This window comes from Struthio camelus, chromosome Z, assembly GCF_040807025.1.
Source record: "Struthio camelus isolate bStrCam1 chromosome Z, bStrCam1.hap1, whole genome shotgun sequence".
Lineage (NCBI taxonomy): Eukaryota > Metazoa > Chordata > Aves > Struthioniformes > Struthionidae > Struthio > Struthio camelus.
In genome coordinates, this window is record NC_090982.1 from 64,758,364 (window position 1) to 64,773,800 (window position 15,437).

At 38.9% G+C, this 15,437-nt stretch overlaps 1 protein-coding gene across 10 annotated transcripts in view; it reads right to left on the reverse strand.

The window, feature by feature from the left end:
- LOC138064432 (microtubule-associated serine/threonine-protein kinase 4-like) overlaps positions 1-15,437 on the reverse strand; it is a 300,511-nt gene that overhangs the window by 99,263 nt on the left and 185,811 nt on the right. Inside the window, exon 1 of one of the 10 annotated variants that reach the window (XM_068926983.1) lies at positions 6,460-6,804. The exons of 8 other annotated variants lie outside the window; for them this stretch is intronic. In XM_068926983.1, the coding sequence (XP_068783084.1) occupies positions 6,460-6,551 (92 nt within the window). In that variant the 5' untranslated portion in view covers positions 6,552-6,804. Of the gene's footprint in view, positions 1-6,459; positions 6,805-15,437 lie in introns of those variants that run through there. One more of the 10 variants, XM_068926982.1, reaches the window with a different exon arrangement.

Genomic DNA, 15,437 nt, shown 5'->3' on the forward strand with positions numbered 1-15,437 from the left:
ATTGAACTGACCTCAAAGTTAATCTCACAATTAACTTCTCAACAAGCATATTTTATAGCTACTGCTTGAATATTTATATATATACAAATATCTGCACACCCATTTGTCTGTGTATTTATCTACAGTCTGTATAGGTGTATACACAGGCGCACAGATGCATTAAATATAAAAGACAATATACCTATCCACAATATCAATATCTACAGATTCTGGTAACAGCAAACAACTCCCCTCCAACCCTGCAAAAGGGAAGTTCACATTCACGCAGGTCCCTGAAAACATAAACAAAAAACAGGAATTTTGTCAAACAAAAAAATAGTGTTCAGACTGATGTATTCTCTTATTCACACACACATGCATGCACACAATTAAATTTTGTTTTACAGTCAACTAACTGCCTTGTGCTCAGAGAAAACAATGTTCTTGAAACTCTTCAATTAAATACTATAATCAAGCACTAAGAGTACCTATATATATATATATATTTATTGAAATAAATTATTTCAATATACAACACTGCATTATTATTTGTTTCAACAAATTAAACAGCATCAGGAGTGGTATTTTTTCATTAGACAAAACAACACACTTGAATCTGCATAAGCTCTACCTTACTCTGCCCATCCTTCATACAGATTTTTAAAATTGCTTATGTAAGTTCTTATACAAGCTAAAGTAATAATTTTATAAGACAATATGTATCCTTGATTTCCCCACGATCTGGGTGACAGTTAAAGATTATCTAACGTTTTAAACAACATTAGTTAGAAAAGACACACAACTTGGGTCATATATAAATAGCCACTTCTCTACCAGTAAGCTGCGCCTTAATTTGACATCATCTTCAACATTTTTATGAGGAAAAAAGAAGATTCACTAGGGGGTAACCTTTTAACAATTCTTCTTTAAACTAAGTTTAAAATCATATGTTCAATCCAAACGACAGAAACCAAAAGCAGGCCTTTACATGCTAACACACCTACATAACTACTGCATATGCAGAAAAAAAAAGAATGGGTGGGATTAGGAAACTGCAGCAGTTTTTAACTTTCTAATCACCAAACTGAGCATGCCAGTATTTCATGGGAATAACAGATTCCACTTACAACAATAATTATAATCTTCTGGGAACAATAGACCATGACGGTTTTCCTTATTCCTAAACAATTATTTAGGGAAGACTATTGCTAACTCAAAGAAAGGGAGAAAAAGCTGATGTATTTATTCTGGCATGACCCCAGTATTTTTGCACTTATCTAACAGTGGCAGGAATACTAGTAGCATGCGGTTTGTACTTCTGAAATCACTCTGTTAGGTAGATCAATCTGGGAATTGTTCCGGTTTACAGTACTTCTGAGATATGTTTATATTTACTGGGAACTGTGCCAAGGGGAGTTCTAGTTTGCTACTATTCAATTTGTAGTGGATCACTGTTTGAGCATTTTAAATAAAAGCACAGAACTGACCTACCACAAAATTTAAGGATGCACTAGAAACGGTTTTATTTCCTCAGCTTTATTCAGGTGAAAGATTCTACTAAAGTAGGTCTAAATAATACTGATATATGGTTAATTAACTAAGTCTAAACACCGATAGGATATAGAATGCATACTGCTACAAAAACAGATTGAATCGTTAGCGCCAAAGCATGTAGTTTCAGAAACGTACAGAAAAATGCCAAGAATATTAAGTGCGAGTGATCTCCTTATACAGCTCTACTGGTGAAATCTTAAGTCACATTAAAGAATAAAGTAACCATGCACATATTACCTGATACCCTCATCTCAGATGAAGCTGAGCATACAATAGGTGTCATCTTTATATAATTCCTAGGTACAATTTCATGTACTAATACTATACATATTTATACACACACGCAAATATATTCTTGTGGGGCTGTAAAATGTCAAAACTGCTGCGGGCAGTGAATTTGGGAACGTTCAGAGGCAAAATCCTCTAAGAGGTTCCCAAGAGAAAATCCAAGAGCTGCCACTTAATGTGCCACACTCTTAAAGAAGGCTGTATCAAGGGTAACAATATCTACTATTTTACTTACTTTGGGAAACATGGTAAGGCATAGATACCCCTATCTTGGTGCCTTCATATTGTTCCTCTCAATGAATCTGCCTTCTACCACAATTTTTTCCTAACACTTAACGTTGTGACATCCTGGCCAATGTCCAGAGCCTATAGGTAATGTGAGAATATAAAAAAGGGAAACTGCGCAATCTGTTAAACAGCTTTACATCACTGTTAATGCAGTGTGACACGTTTAACAAGCGTCATTAAAAACGTTAAATCTAAACTAGTTAGCAATAACTTCATATTCTGAATACACTGGCTCAAAATATCAAATGGTTTCATGCTCAATAATTAACCAAATCATATCCATGAAAGTTTTCAAATTTCTAAGTCATGCATACTGAAATGTAAAACAAATTCCCTGGGAACCTAGCCTGGAATCCACTTATCTGGGTATCACTTCCAGCTTTCATAAAGAATTACCAGAAGCAAATCCATGAACCAGCATGAACAGCCATAAGATGAGGTGGTACATAGCTTACTGCTAACCAGAAGTCTGAATTTCTCTGACCAAAGGTGCAGCAGCAGAAGCAATTGGATGAGCGCGTGAACGCGTGGTTAAAATTACATTTGAGAAGGATCAGTCAACATCAAATATAGTAAGAACTTAATGGCTCTACAGAACACCAATAGCAGATGAAGCCCAAATTCAAACAGATATGAGCGGCAGGACTCCATCTCTCTGCAATGCGCCCACATCATGTGACGTATCCCAACAACCAGAGCTAATGAAGCGAAGTCAAGACTACTGCTCTTCTGATTGATTTGAAGGACAAGGACTGTCTCCTACTCCGTATCAGCAGTATTAATCACAACGGTAACAAAAAATAAACAAAAAATAAAATCACTTCTTGCAGCATGTCCCAGCACCCTTTACTAGCTTCCTTTTAACTTGCTTTTATTTTTGCCTTCCCCAAGCGTTCTACAGTAAGATTCTTAGGTCAGATCCTAAGATCTTGACTTAATTGTTTGAAAATAGGAAGCTGTCAGGATAAAAACAAAGTAAAAAACAGATGTGACCAGGCAAATCTTTACCTGTCCATCTGAAGGAAAGAAACAACAATGGCTCATCGGAGGGAAAGTGAACATTGCCAACACTGAGCTTGTTAGCAGAACTTAAAATACACTAATTGCTTTAACAAAAAGATTGGTCAAGTAAACCAACCAGAATAAAAGCAGAGCATTCATTTGCACAGTGAGACTGCAAGACTGTTCCCCAACACAACTCTAACTGTAATTCAAAGGAAATACAGTTCCCAAGATACATTGACACTTTTCCAGCTAGCACAGAAAGCAGTGGGATCATTAGTCTATCAGATTAACTTTTAACAAAACATATTCAATGACAACGTGCTATGTGAGTACAGATAACCTATATAGGTGTATTCGTTATTCCCCCTAATTTTAAGGCAACTATCTTCTCTCTGAATTTGTCCCACATCTATTAGGATAACGAATATTTGCATCTCTCTCTCTCTGCATGTAGGGGTTAAGGTGAATTCAGAGGGTAGAAGTAAGGAACAGAGGTAAGGCTCTTCTGATCACAATACAACAAAACATACATTGAACAACCACACAGATACAGTAAAAAGCAGTTGTGCAGTAAATTTTAACTGATGTTTAGTGCTGTGTAATAAAAAAAATCAAATAAATGAAGTTGGAGCAGATTCAGCTGATATCAACACAATTATATTTCATTTCTGTGACTGCTTTTATGTTAATAAACACGCTCAACCTCCTTACGTCACCAACCCAATCATGACAGATGTTATGTTCTTTGTCAGCACAGTATTACTATGTAAAGATCAATACCAAGAGTTTAAGTTATTGTTTAAAAACCATTAACTACCTCTACTCAAACTGCCAACTCATGAAAGTTCAAAAGCCCTGCTCAGTGTTTTCCAGGGAACATATTGTTCCAAATCTAGTAAGACGACAACAGATTTTGACAACTGTTTTTTGAAAGTTTCCAGTAAAACTTACATTACATTTACCCTTCTGTATGAAAAAAAGTGTGTGTATACACATATGTATATATGCATATACACCCCCCAACTGTATAAATTTACACGTCTACCTAAATAAATATATGTATATACATACACAGAGATGCACGTTCTCACTCTTTCCTCCTTTACTCAAGACCAGCTGCCATTTCAGCCAGGGGCTGGAAATTTGTTCTAGGGGGCCCAAATACCTACAGCAACAGAAAAAGAACTCAACACTTGGTGGCATTTTTCTTCTTTATGAAAGGACACAGTGCAATCCATGTAATTTACAGGCACAGTGATCTGAAGAGCAAGCTTCTCCAACTTATAATTGAAGATAATTTTTCTACCTGCCAGTCCTGAAAACCCACTCCATGACTTGAAAGGCAGGCTGGAATATTTCTGGTTCAGATATAACTGCCAGCAAGAGATGCCACAATTGAAATTTACCTAGTACGTCTGCTGTTAGAAAACAGGAGTAAAAGGATCTTAATGAAAGACTCTAGCCAGCGAAGGCAGTCATAAACTAAGGAAGCTTAACATCTATTTAATAACTCAATAGCTAGGCTGAACATTGCAACCCAAAGAAGAACAGACTATCTTAAGTTCTTTACTTCTTAGGACCACATCAAAGAGAAATAAATTCCTACGCCAAGTAAATTTGTACAAAGAAACAGAATCCTCAGTGAATATAGTAGACGATTCTCATTATCCTAAAAATCAGGAAAGCGTTCATGGAAAGCAAGTGGCCTAACAGATCCCAAGAATCCTGGCAGCATAATTAAATGTAAGGGAACTGATAAGATAAAGCTAAGAGGTGTTAATGCCTAACCAAAGCATAAAATTAATGGCTCTTGCCAGTGCGAGAGCAATCGGGGGGAGACCTAAAGCCAACTGTGCATACAACCAGAAAGACCAAAGGTCCCTTTATAAGCGTCATTAAAAATCAAGGCTTGTCATTACTTGGACAGTAGTTCATAGACCGTGCCACTATTAAGAAACAAACAAATAAACAAAAAAATTCAGTTGTCAGGAGTCAGTGGACCCAAATCTTTCAGTTCAAACACAGCCAGCAGATACAGATCACAAGAACTAGACTCCCTTCAAGCCTACCCGAACCCTTTAAAATGCCTGGAAAGCAATGCAAAACATCAGTGGTTACTATTAGATTGAGCACTCTTCTAGAAAGAAGAGCAATCCTATGACCTGTATCTGGCTATCCTTCCAGTCTTCTCATGTAACAGTGGAGTCTGTGACAGACTGTGAGCAATCCAGATGAAACACGGCCCCAGACACACAGAACCAATTCGTACCTCTTAGCCAACTGAAGCCCATTTCTGCAGAACTAGGAGAACCTGCACTCTCTGTGTTGCTTTTATTTCTTCTGACAGTTTCATCACTCTGGGATGCATCACCTACAGGCAAGCAGGGGCCAGAGCAACAGGTCCAGTACAGCACTGAAGAAGCATTCTCCAAAGATAATACATAAACTAATATTCACTAATATTCACTAATATTCACTAATATTCACTAATATTCACTAATATTCACTAATATTCACTAATATTCACTAATATTCACTAATATTCACTAATATTCACTAATATTCACTAATATTCACTGTAGTTTCACAGACAGAAGCACATCATATTTTAACAGTGCCCTTGGTACATCTCAAAGCCAAACGGGGGAGTGGTGAAGAGAGCTACAAACATCTACAAGCTTTTGCTACTTCTGTGACAGAGGCATACACCTAACTGCAGGGGTACCCTAACAAAAAAAATGACCAAAGCTTGCCTGTCTTCTGTCCATTAATGGCACAATCCCTAGCTTTTACTTAGCATTTGCTATTTCCAGACCTTTTTATCCCTTCTGTCAAGAAGGAAAATGCTACAAAAGTGGAATGGATCACTCCTATATTAATAAATGTCAACTAGACTGTCTTTTAAAAAAAAAAAAAAAAAGCAGTTACACAAATCTGTCTCTTTAAGAACATGGAAGGAAATAGGCTATCCTGAATTGCCCATATAAAGTATATATCTGCTCCAGATAAAAGGTCAAGTATTTGTGAGCAAGAGCCTTTTAACAACAACAACAAAAAAGGAAGACAACAAAGTAACAACTTATTATAAAAGAAGGAAAAACAATACACAGTATTTGGTTGCAAAAATACCAAGAGAGGAAAAACTCCACAGGACCCTCAAGGACAGGCTCTCACAGTTTCATGTTTAAGATAAGGAAAAGCCAAGTAGCCCAAAGTCCCAAACTACTTCCAGCGGGATTTGTGTTTCTGGCGGCGAAGCCTGCCCCAGGAAACCAGGAAGTCCGGTGGTTTAAATCCGAGAGAGTCACCTGGCAGCGGGCGGGGGCCGCCCGCGGGAAGCCTTACCTCTGCGTGCGGCGCAGGCGGGTTCCGCTCCTCAAGTGCGGCAAAGTGAAGTTGGAAAGGACCGTCCACAAATTCGGGTCAGACATATCCATTTCTCCGTGTTCAAACCCCTAAAAATTCAATGCCATCATACGAAAAGGAGGAGGAAGTAGAGCCCGATTATCTTATCGCTCCCTGGGGAGAGAGAAAGAGCGCGAGAAAGAGCCGCCACGGGGGGAAGAAGAAGAGAGGAGGTAACAGCAACTCGCACCGACACCAACTTTCCCGTGCGGCTGCTCAGCCGGCGCTGGGCGCTGCGCTGCGCTGCGCTGCGCCCCGCCGCGCCGCGCCGCACCGCCCCGGCCCGGCCCGGCCCGGCCTGGCCCGCCCCGCCCCGCCCCGGCCGCTCCCGCCGCCCCGCCCCGGCCGGCCGAGACCATTGGCGGCGGCGCGGGGGGGGCGGGCGCCCGCTGCGCTCCTGGCCGCGCCCAGGGGCCGCGCGCCCCGCGACGGCCGCTTCCGGCGGCTCCTTGCGGCGCGGTGCCTGGCGCGGCTGCTTGCAGCCGCGGCAACAATCCCTGCGTCGCGCTAAGAAACACAAAAGTGAAAAAACTCAGGAGGCTCCGGTCAGCAGACAGCCACTACGCTCTCCACAGTTAAGATCACTGCTTAAACTTAGCTGACGTACTTTCTTCTATTGGAAGTAGAGAAGAACGGCTGTTAGCATTCTGTCTGAATGTACAGCATACATACGCGATTATGAGGAGTTCACGCCTATCCTAGCAGAACTGACAGTACAGGTACTTAATTACTGTTTTCCACATGGAAAACACCATGACACTCTGAAGACTAGTCTCAGATAGCAAGCTGGGACACCTGCCTCCATTACCAGCTCTTTCACTTTGAAGAAGCTACCCTAAAACACTGGCTGGCAAAAGAAGGGTACAGAAAGAGTTTAAGAGCCTTTTCCACACCACACAGTGACCTAGTCCTCAGGTACTCTGACTCGTTTCCTCTTCCTCTTTACTTTCTTCCTTTAGCTTCCTTCTCTTTTCACCATTCCCTTACCCTAGCTACCTCCCAGCCTTGCTGTTTTGCTTTACTGATTTTTCTCCATCCTTCCACCTTCACTTTTCCTCTCATTTTAGCTCCATGCGTTCTGGCTCCTGTCCTCAAGTCTTTTCACTTATAATTCCAGGATCACCCTCAAGTTCACTCCTTTCTCCCTCTACAGCTCTCTCTAGACAAGCATTTTTCCCCACATCTCTGCAGTATACAAACACATACAGAGTTTCTAAAATTTACTACTACACTGCAGTGTCATTCAGTAACGCCAAACTCTAGCGTTCAAAACAGCAGCGGTCAGATATAGAAAAACATTTACTGTGGCTTCAAAAACTGTGAGGTTTGTTTTTACATATTTGAGATTTCCGTTGGCCTTTTAGTTTGTCTAAGGGTCACATACAAGAGACCTGGGTCACATTTACAGTTTTGGAGAGAACCCAGCAAGTTTTGTGTTGAGAGCGTTTACCTGTCTTAATAGAAGCAAGATTGCTGCATAATCTTAACACTTCAGGAGCCGTGGCTTAGAAAGGCACTACCTACTGTGATAGCCAGCCACACGGCTTGCCCTGAGAGAAACTAGGTAACGTGGTGGTTAAAGCACAAAAGGGACATCTGGAATAGTGGTAGTAAAAACACGGGAAACGAAGAAAAAAAAACTGATGTAAATACAGACTAGTCTCTTTATATCACCAGGGTGAAAGAATCCTTGTGGCACAGAATAGTAGAGAGATGAGCTGCAAGGGCTCTCACGGCGTGCTCAAGTATGAGGCAGCTCTGAGGATACCAGCTAGGCATGTAACACAGCATCTAAATGTCAGCCTACGTTTTGAAAAGCTTCCAAAACTGCTCATTGCAAAGATTTGCACTAAAATGTCCTCTAACTAACAAACCAAAACATGTTTATTTCTGGGTTGCTGAGAAACACCACCTTGGCTTCTGGTTTTGTAGGTCACACATGCAAACTTTTATCTTATTCAGAGAATGCAAATCAATACTATAAAGAAGAAAAAATACTTCAAACGCGCAACAAAATGGAAGAGAAGCAGCTGGAAAACAGAGTAAGAAAAAAATGCTTAAAAGGGGTGTAGACAGACATTTAATAACGTGTTCATACAGCAACGATCACCAAAGGCACTAGTACAAACCACAGCAGACATGACTTACTGACACGCCACCATAGCCAAACTCAGTCTAACACAGATCAAACAGAAAAGAATCATCTAACACTTCTCTAAAGGTATCTTATTTTTAGACAAAGATCAATTACTTATGGGAAGGAGGTAAAACAGCCACCATCTAGTTCACAGGTCAGATTCTCTTGTTCAAACTGTATTGTCCGAGTAACTGAAATAGCTGCAGAAGCCGGTACTTGGGCCAACCTCCACTCGCATCCCCTTCGCAAGGGCTGGACAGGAGTGCCCTCCCCACCCCGTTTGCATGCCTGCTCTTTCTATACCTCTCAGCTGATGCAAAAAAGTATATACAGCTACCACAGCTGGTAACATAGTGTGAAGTTGTAAAAGTTTGTACGAAGGCAGGCATGCTTGGGAATCTTTCGTTATTAAAGCTCCTACTACTTAACAGAACTCCCAATTCTCTGCATGAACACTGAGAAACGTTTCCTCCTCCACACACTCCACTGCCTCAACTTTTCTGCTCTATACAAAACCTTTTGCTTGTAATTTGCATGTTTGGAGAAAGAACTGTATACAGTGATGACTAGGCAACTGTACATTTGATGCTGTGAACAGCACTGGGTAAAGAACAACAAAGTCTTCCGTCTATCATGCAGAGAAAGCTTCAGTGTCCCCATCTCCCAGCAAACTCCCTCCCATCCTCACCGTTCCCAAGAGGCAGTTGAAGGAGTATCCTCCCTCTCTTAGTAGCAAAAGCACTTCAGTTTCCATAGCTCAGTCACATTCTGCCCAATGCAGCAAATGTGGTGGTGAAGCTCAAAATTCACTTCATATTAAGGCCAAATATTAACAATCTTTTCTCCTGCAAGGCTAGGCTGTATGTAATTCAGCTGATGATTTCTTTGAAAAAGTCTCTACCACTTCATTAACAATGATGTGAGGCATCTAATCCCAAAACCTACCCTAAAATTTTTCAAAAATGAAGCAAGACTAGCCTATCATTTTGTGGGCAAAGACGCACCTAACAAGGAAGAGAATTACTGCTTGCCTTTAGACAAATTCTGATAGCAAAAGTTGTCAAATTATACAAAGACTATGTATAACTGGACAGATGGTTGTCCTTAAAGCAACTACATAGACCTGACTATTGCATTATACATGCATTATCTGGCAAGCTGGATTTTTGCAAATGCAGAAAGGAAAAGAAATTTTAGACACAAGTTTCTGTCCATTTGTAGAGCGGCACAGAGTACCTTAAAAAATCACATCCGAATGCCATTCTACCATTAGTGCTGAACACAGTTCATTTCAAGCAGGGGGGTCTGATGGCCAAGGTCAAAACCTTACAGCGCTCTTTCTAGACCCTGCATAGACTATACACAAGTAACAGCTCCCAGAATTACATGACCTATGGAGTCAAACTTAGCTTCACCTTGGCTTTCTATGTACAGCTGCATACACGCACATAATTCTGCTAAGCCGTCAGGCTGTTTAACACAGGCCTGAGTTAAAAAAGGAGGCATGAGTAATTATTTTTCTGAAATGCTTGGTGGACATTCACATAAGGTACTACTGAGACCTTGACAAAGACACGTAAATGAAGGTAGGAGTTGTGAAAAGTCCACAGTCCCACAACAACCTTACGTGAATATGCTTCATAAAGGGAAACTTAGGCCTTATCCTCAGAGCACAAAACATAAATGATGCTGAAAGCTTCGTAATGTCTGTTAATGCACAACAGCTTCAACGGAAATGCCTGATTTCAAAGCAAATATCTCAAGAGAGGTTTCACAAGCTAGTGAAGCTGGTGCAATGCTGCTATCTAAGGTGCCACCCTCTCTTTAAGTTTAGTGAGCTGAACCAGGTTGCAGAGGGACAAGTGAGCAACCCAGTCCAAAAGGAGCAGAGGGGAGGATTGCTTTTGTTTGGTTTTGGGGTGCGTGTAAGAGAACGAGCTGAACGTACAACTGGACAGAAAATTGCATAATATAGATGACACCAAGTTTGTAAATATATAACGGCTAGATTATTAGGAACAGATCTAGGGCACAGTGATTAAACACATACTTGATAATTACATATATTCCCCTGCAACAAAACGTTGCATGTTCAGCTACTGTGAATGTCCTATCAAATTTAAAATATTTTAAGATAAATTTGTAGTTGACAAAAACATTAAAATCAAATATAACAGCCGAGAACCTGCAAGCTCTCACTTAACATCATTTACCGTCTTACACTTTCAGTTGCACAGCCAACCGAAAAAACAACAGCCAGCTCAGGAAACTTCACTTATGAGGTGCTTTACTATGCAGCTTGGCTGATGAGTTATTTTTCACAAAGCATTATATAAGGTAGCACATAACAGAAACAAGCGATAAAGATCATTAAGTTTTCCCTTTTATATTTACTTAAAGAAGATAAAAACGTCACTCAAGTCAGAAAAAGCGACTCATCCAACCTTGCTTTGAAGGCAGTTAAATTTCCAAACACAAACTTACAAAAGGCATCTAAAAAAGATTCCCTTTCAATATTTAAGTAAAAAGATTTTGAAATGTCAACATGTATTTCCAGTGATTAATAGGAATAAAAATTCTTCCCCAGAAATGTTTTAAAATGCAATATTGATATGTATGCATATTTTAGGTACCACCATGAAATACTTACAAGGTTGGTTTGTCATTAGAATCAAAGTACAGTACCAATACAAATTAAGATTTTTCAGATAATATTTTCATGTCTTTCTTCACTCTAATAATTAAATGAATACATGTTATAATTTTTCAAAACATATACATAGATTGTTCTGGAGTCATTGCCCAAAAGCATTACAAAAGCATTAACGACACTCAGATTCACAGCAAGGCATACACCAAAAGAAGCTTACTAGTAATAGTACAGATAAAAGTCCCTTAAGTATGCTAAGGACAAGCAAAATCCTAGCAATCACACATGCCTGATACTGAAAAAAGAGGGTAAATATGTAAATAATTAAAGAAGAAAAAGGTGAAAATAACTATTGCCTTAACATTTCTTTTCTTTACCCATAAGAAAGTGAGTTTATGTAATCACATCTTCAAGTGACAAATACTTCTAGCAGCAACTTGGAAGGATGTTAGATGTCAACTGAGGTTGATTGAAGGGGAGGGGGTAAGGGGTGGGTTAGGTGATTTTTTTTTTTAGGCAGATAATTACTTTCCAAATTGTAATAAAGGAACTGGCCAAGCTATTCATTCAACTCTTGCTATTTTCAAAATGTCTTGGAATATCTGGAAATTCTGCAGTATTAAAACAAAGCCATGATGTCATAGCTGTACTTTAGAAGAATAAGGAGGATAGCCATCAGTAATGAATTCAGATATGGCAGCATATTTAGCGTCACTAAACACAGTTTTACATATAAGCCAGTCTGCCCAAACAAACATCATTTTTAAATGAGATTTCAAGTTTGGCTAATATACCTCTGAGCTGACAACATGTAAAACATTTCACCTATGTCTACATAATGTTTAAACAAGTTAATTAGCACAATGCAAAAATTTATGCAACTTACAGAAAACATTAAAATTCACTAACAGAAGGATTTCAAAAAGTAACTGCAGATGAAACGTTTATAGTGGATCATAGTAGGGGATGTTTTTGGCTTAATGCAATTCAATACTGCTCTCAGTGATCTAGAAGAAAATATGTAAATGTCAAAAAGTGGTAAATAACGATCTTGTTCCTACAAAAGAGTTTATCATCGGATAAGGCTGCCTTGTTTGAACAACATACATACGAACACTGCCAGACATGAAGTCATGTCAAAAAAGCCAAAAAACACAGGCCCAACAGACATAATATAAGGCAGGATTCTGGAAGACAGGGACAACGATACCTTAGGTGCTATCATAGAGAAGCAGCTAAGTATGAGCTCTTGGTGAGATGTTATAGCTGAAAGAACAAATACTCTGCCACAAGCAGGAAAACCTCTCATGGGAGTAAGATGACACCACTGCTACATTGAGCACGGGGCGGGGGGGGGGGAGGGGGGGACGGTGGACGGGACTAGAGTATAGTTAGTTGTGACATTCTTGTTTCACAAAGGTTGCTGAAAAAAATAAAATCAGGAGGCATTCAAAAAAAAAAAAACATGACAAGACCACCTGCATTCTATAGTATGAGGCTTGCAAAGCTCAAGTTATTCAGTTTATCCAAGCCTAAAGAGTAACTTGGTCATTCCGTAAAAGCATCTCCATCTGGAAGAGACAGGTTGTAAGCATAGTGAACTCCATCCTTGTCCCTCCTGCAAACATATTAGAGTTAGCAGCTCAAAAGGCAAAAATTAGAGGAAAAAAGCACAGCTTTAAATTATTGTACCTTAGCCATTGGAACACAGTGGATTTCCCATCATTCTAAATCTTAAAGGTTAGATACCTTTCTACCTAAAAAAAAAAAAAAAAAAAAAAAAATTCACACTTCAAACGAGTCATCGGATGGATACAAAAATTAGTAGACTAGGTTCTACACCCTATTTTATGTAGGAAGTTAGATTATGGGATCTTATTGGTCTATGCAGTCCTTATAAGGTACTAATTGTATTATTCTTAATTACAATATTTGAAATCTTGCTCCCTCTAGCGGTTGATGTTGATGTTTATTACCTCCTACTGAATTCACATATGATTTTCACTGTGGGATGTACAGCGTGAACATAAGTTGAAGAAATCACTGAAGGGAAGGAAGCGTTTTGTGGGTTTAATGTATATCTGCCAATTTCTAAGTTTACTTAGAAACGTTTATAAACGCATGCGAACATTATTACTCTAACCAGTTATAAAGTAACGTACAACATTCAAATTAACCTCCCACTGCTGTGGTGGGAGCTCATTTAAAATAAATGAGCTCATTTAAAATAAATACATTTAGGAAAAAAACAAATGGTCACCGGATCTTGTCCCATCCATAACAATTTCTAAAAAAAATGCACAATATCAACTGGAAGTTAAATATATATTGTGCCACCATCTGCTTTAGCCATATAAATGCAAACCAGGTAAGACTATCTTTAATACAACATTTGCCACTATAGTGAAGACAACCGTGTTAATAACTAGGCCACCATACATTCGCTACAGTCCCAGAGATTACCTTCGTCATCAGAGCTAATTTAGCAGACAGGCAAACTAATGAGAAAGCATGAAAGAGTAATTTCTATTTTTTAATCACTGAATTTACATCTTTCTTAGCAAACTGAGAAAGTATTACTATTGTTCAGAAGGGCTGTTTTAGGTGATAAGCAACTTTAGCAAGGGAGATAGAACAGAAAACAGAAAATCTGTGAAAAATTTCATCATTTTTCCAGGTACTGTAGTACTTGGACTTTGACTTCACTATCACAATTGCCAGAGGAAAAAATATACATATATATTGTATTACCCCATCCTGCTTTGCTTTTCCTCAAGTGTCTTCTTTGCCAGGACTTAGCAGCATCTTTAGATGGTCATGCCTTTTTTTTTTTTTTAAATCAATAATTAGTCATTTGAGTGGCTACAGTATTGCTGGTATAAATCTGAAGACAGATATGTTGTCCAACTGATATGCAAAGAGCTGTAATGAAGTTTTCCATGTTTTTGTGCTTTTCACCTGAAGTATTCACACACTTGGGAGACTTAATTCACTGCACCGGCCCAGGCCACTTTACATACTGAGACCTTCTCCTGCTTTCACACATCCAGCCGTATCTTTCCTTCCATCTTTTAAAATTAATGGCCACAGCCTACACAGTGAATGGCATGATATTTAAGGCTAAACATGAAATTTCCTAAATAATTTCTTAAGAAAAAGTGAATATAATCATTCTCTAAAATAGTATGCACTTGGCTATTATTATATAATCTGCATATTAATTGCAGTCAGGTAACCCATATTTTGTGAGAAAAATTCTTAATTATAGAATAAAATCACATTCAGAAGCTTTATTTTAAAAACTGCCTTCCTTAAAGATCAAAAATAATTCTAGCAGACTGTATCAACATCGCATATATCATGTAATCTTTCTGTATCTTTTTAACATGCAAATGTTCATATCACACCTTTTCTTTCTTTACTAGAGAAAACATACTGTTTAAAAAACTGAGTTTCAAATACATGCATAAAATAACTGTTCAGCAATGCTAAGCTTTTTGAGTCTTGGCTTTTTTCCATATATTAACAAGCCATTAACAACAAAAGAAAATGCAAAACCCAGCACTTCAGAGGGAAGGACACCTGAAGTAAATGCAGCAGTTTTTTATGCAACCACAGAATTTTGGATGGAGAATCCCAAATAACATACCCCTAACTAAAGGAATCCTGCTAACTATATAGAGACTTTTTCTTGTATTCAGCTCTGCCACTGGCCACCCCACTGCCATGCTCCACCATTCACAATAACGGACTTGGGGGATTCTCCGTGCAAAAGTCAAATCCACTGCAGAAAGAAATCAAGTATTATTTGTGTTTGAGATCATTCAGCCCTGATATGTTTGGGAAACTTGCCACCATGAGTTGCAACTTTTCTCATTTTAAAAATACCTTTCATGGGGAGGCAGGGTGCTGGAGGTCAGTACAGTAATCCTCACCACAGATGAGAAGCACTCAAGCCTGTCAAACTCTAAATAGATTGATTCTGATTACACTGAAATTAGAAGCAGTTTTTCAGTATAAATGCTGTCTGCAATGAGACAGAAAAGTGCGTCAGCGGATATATTTGCATACTGAATGTCCTAAACTAATTGTCAAGTCAGCACAGACTGATGGCTACAGATCTAGTAGGCA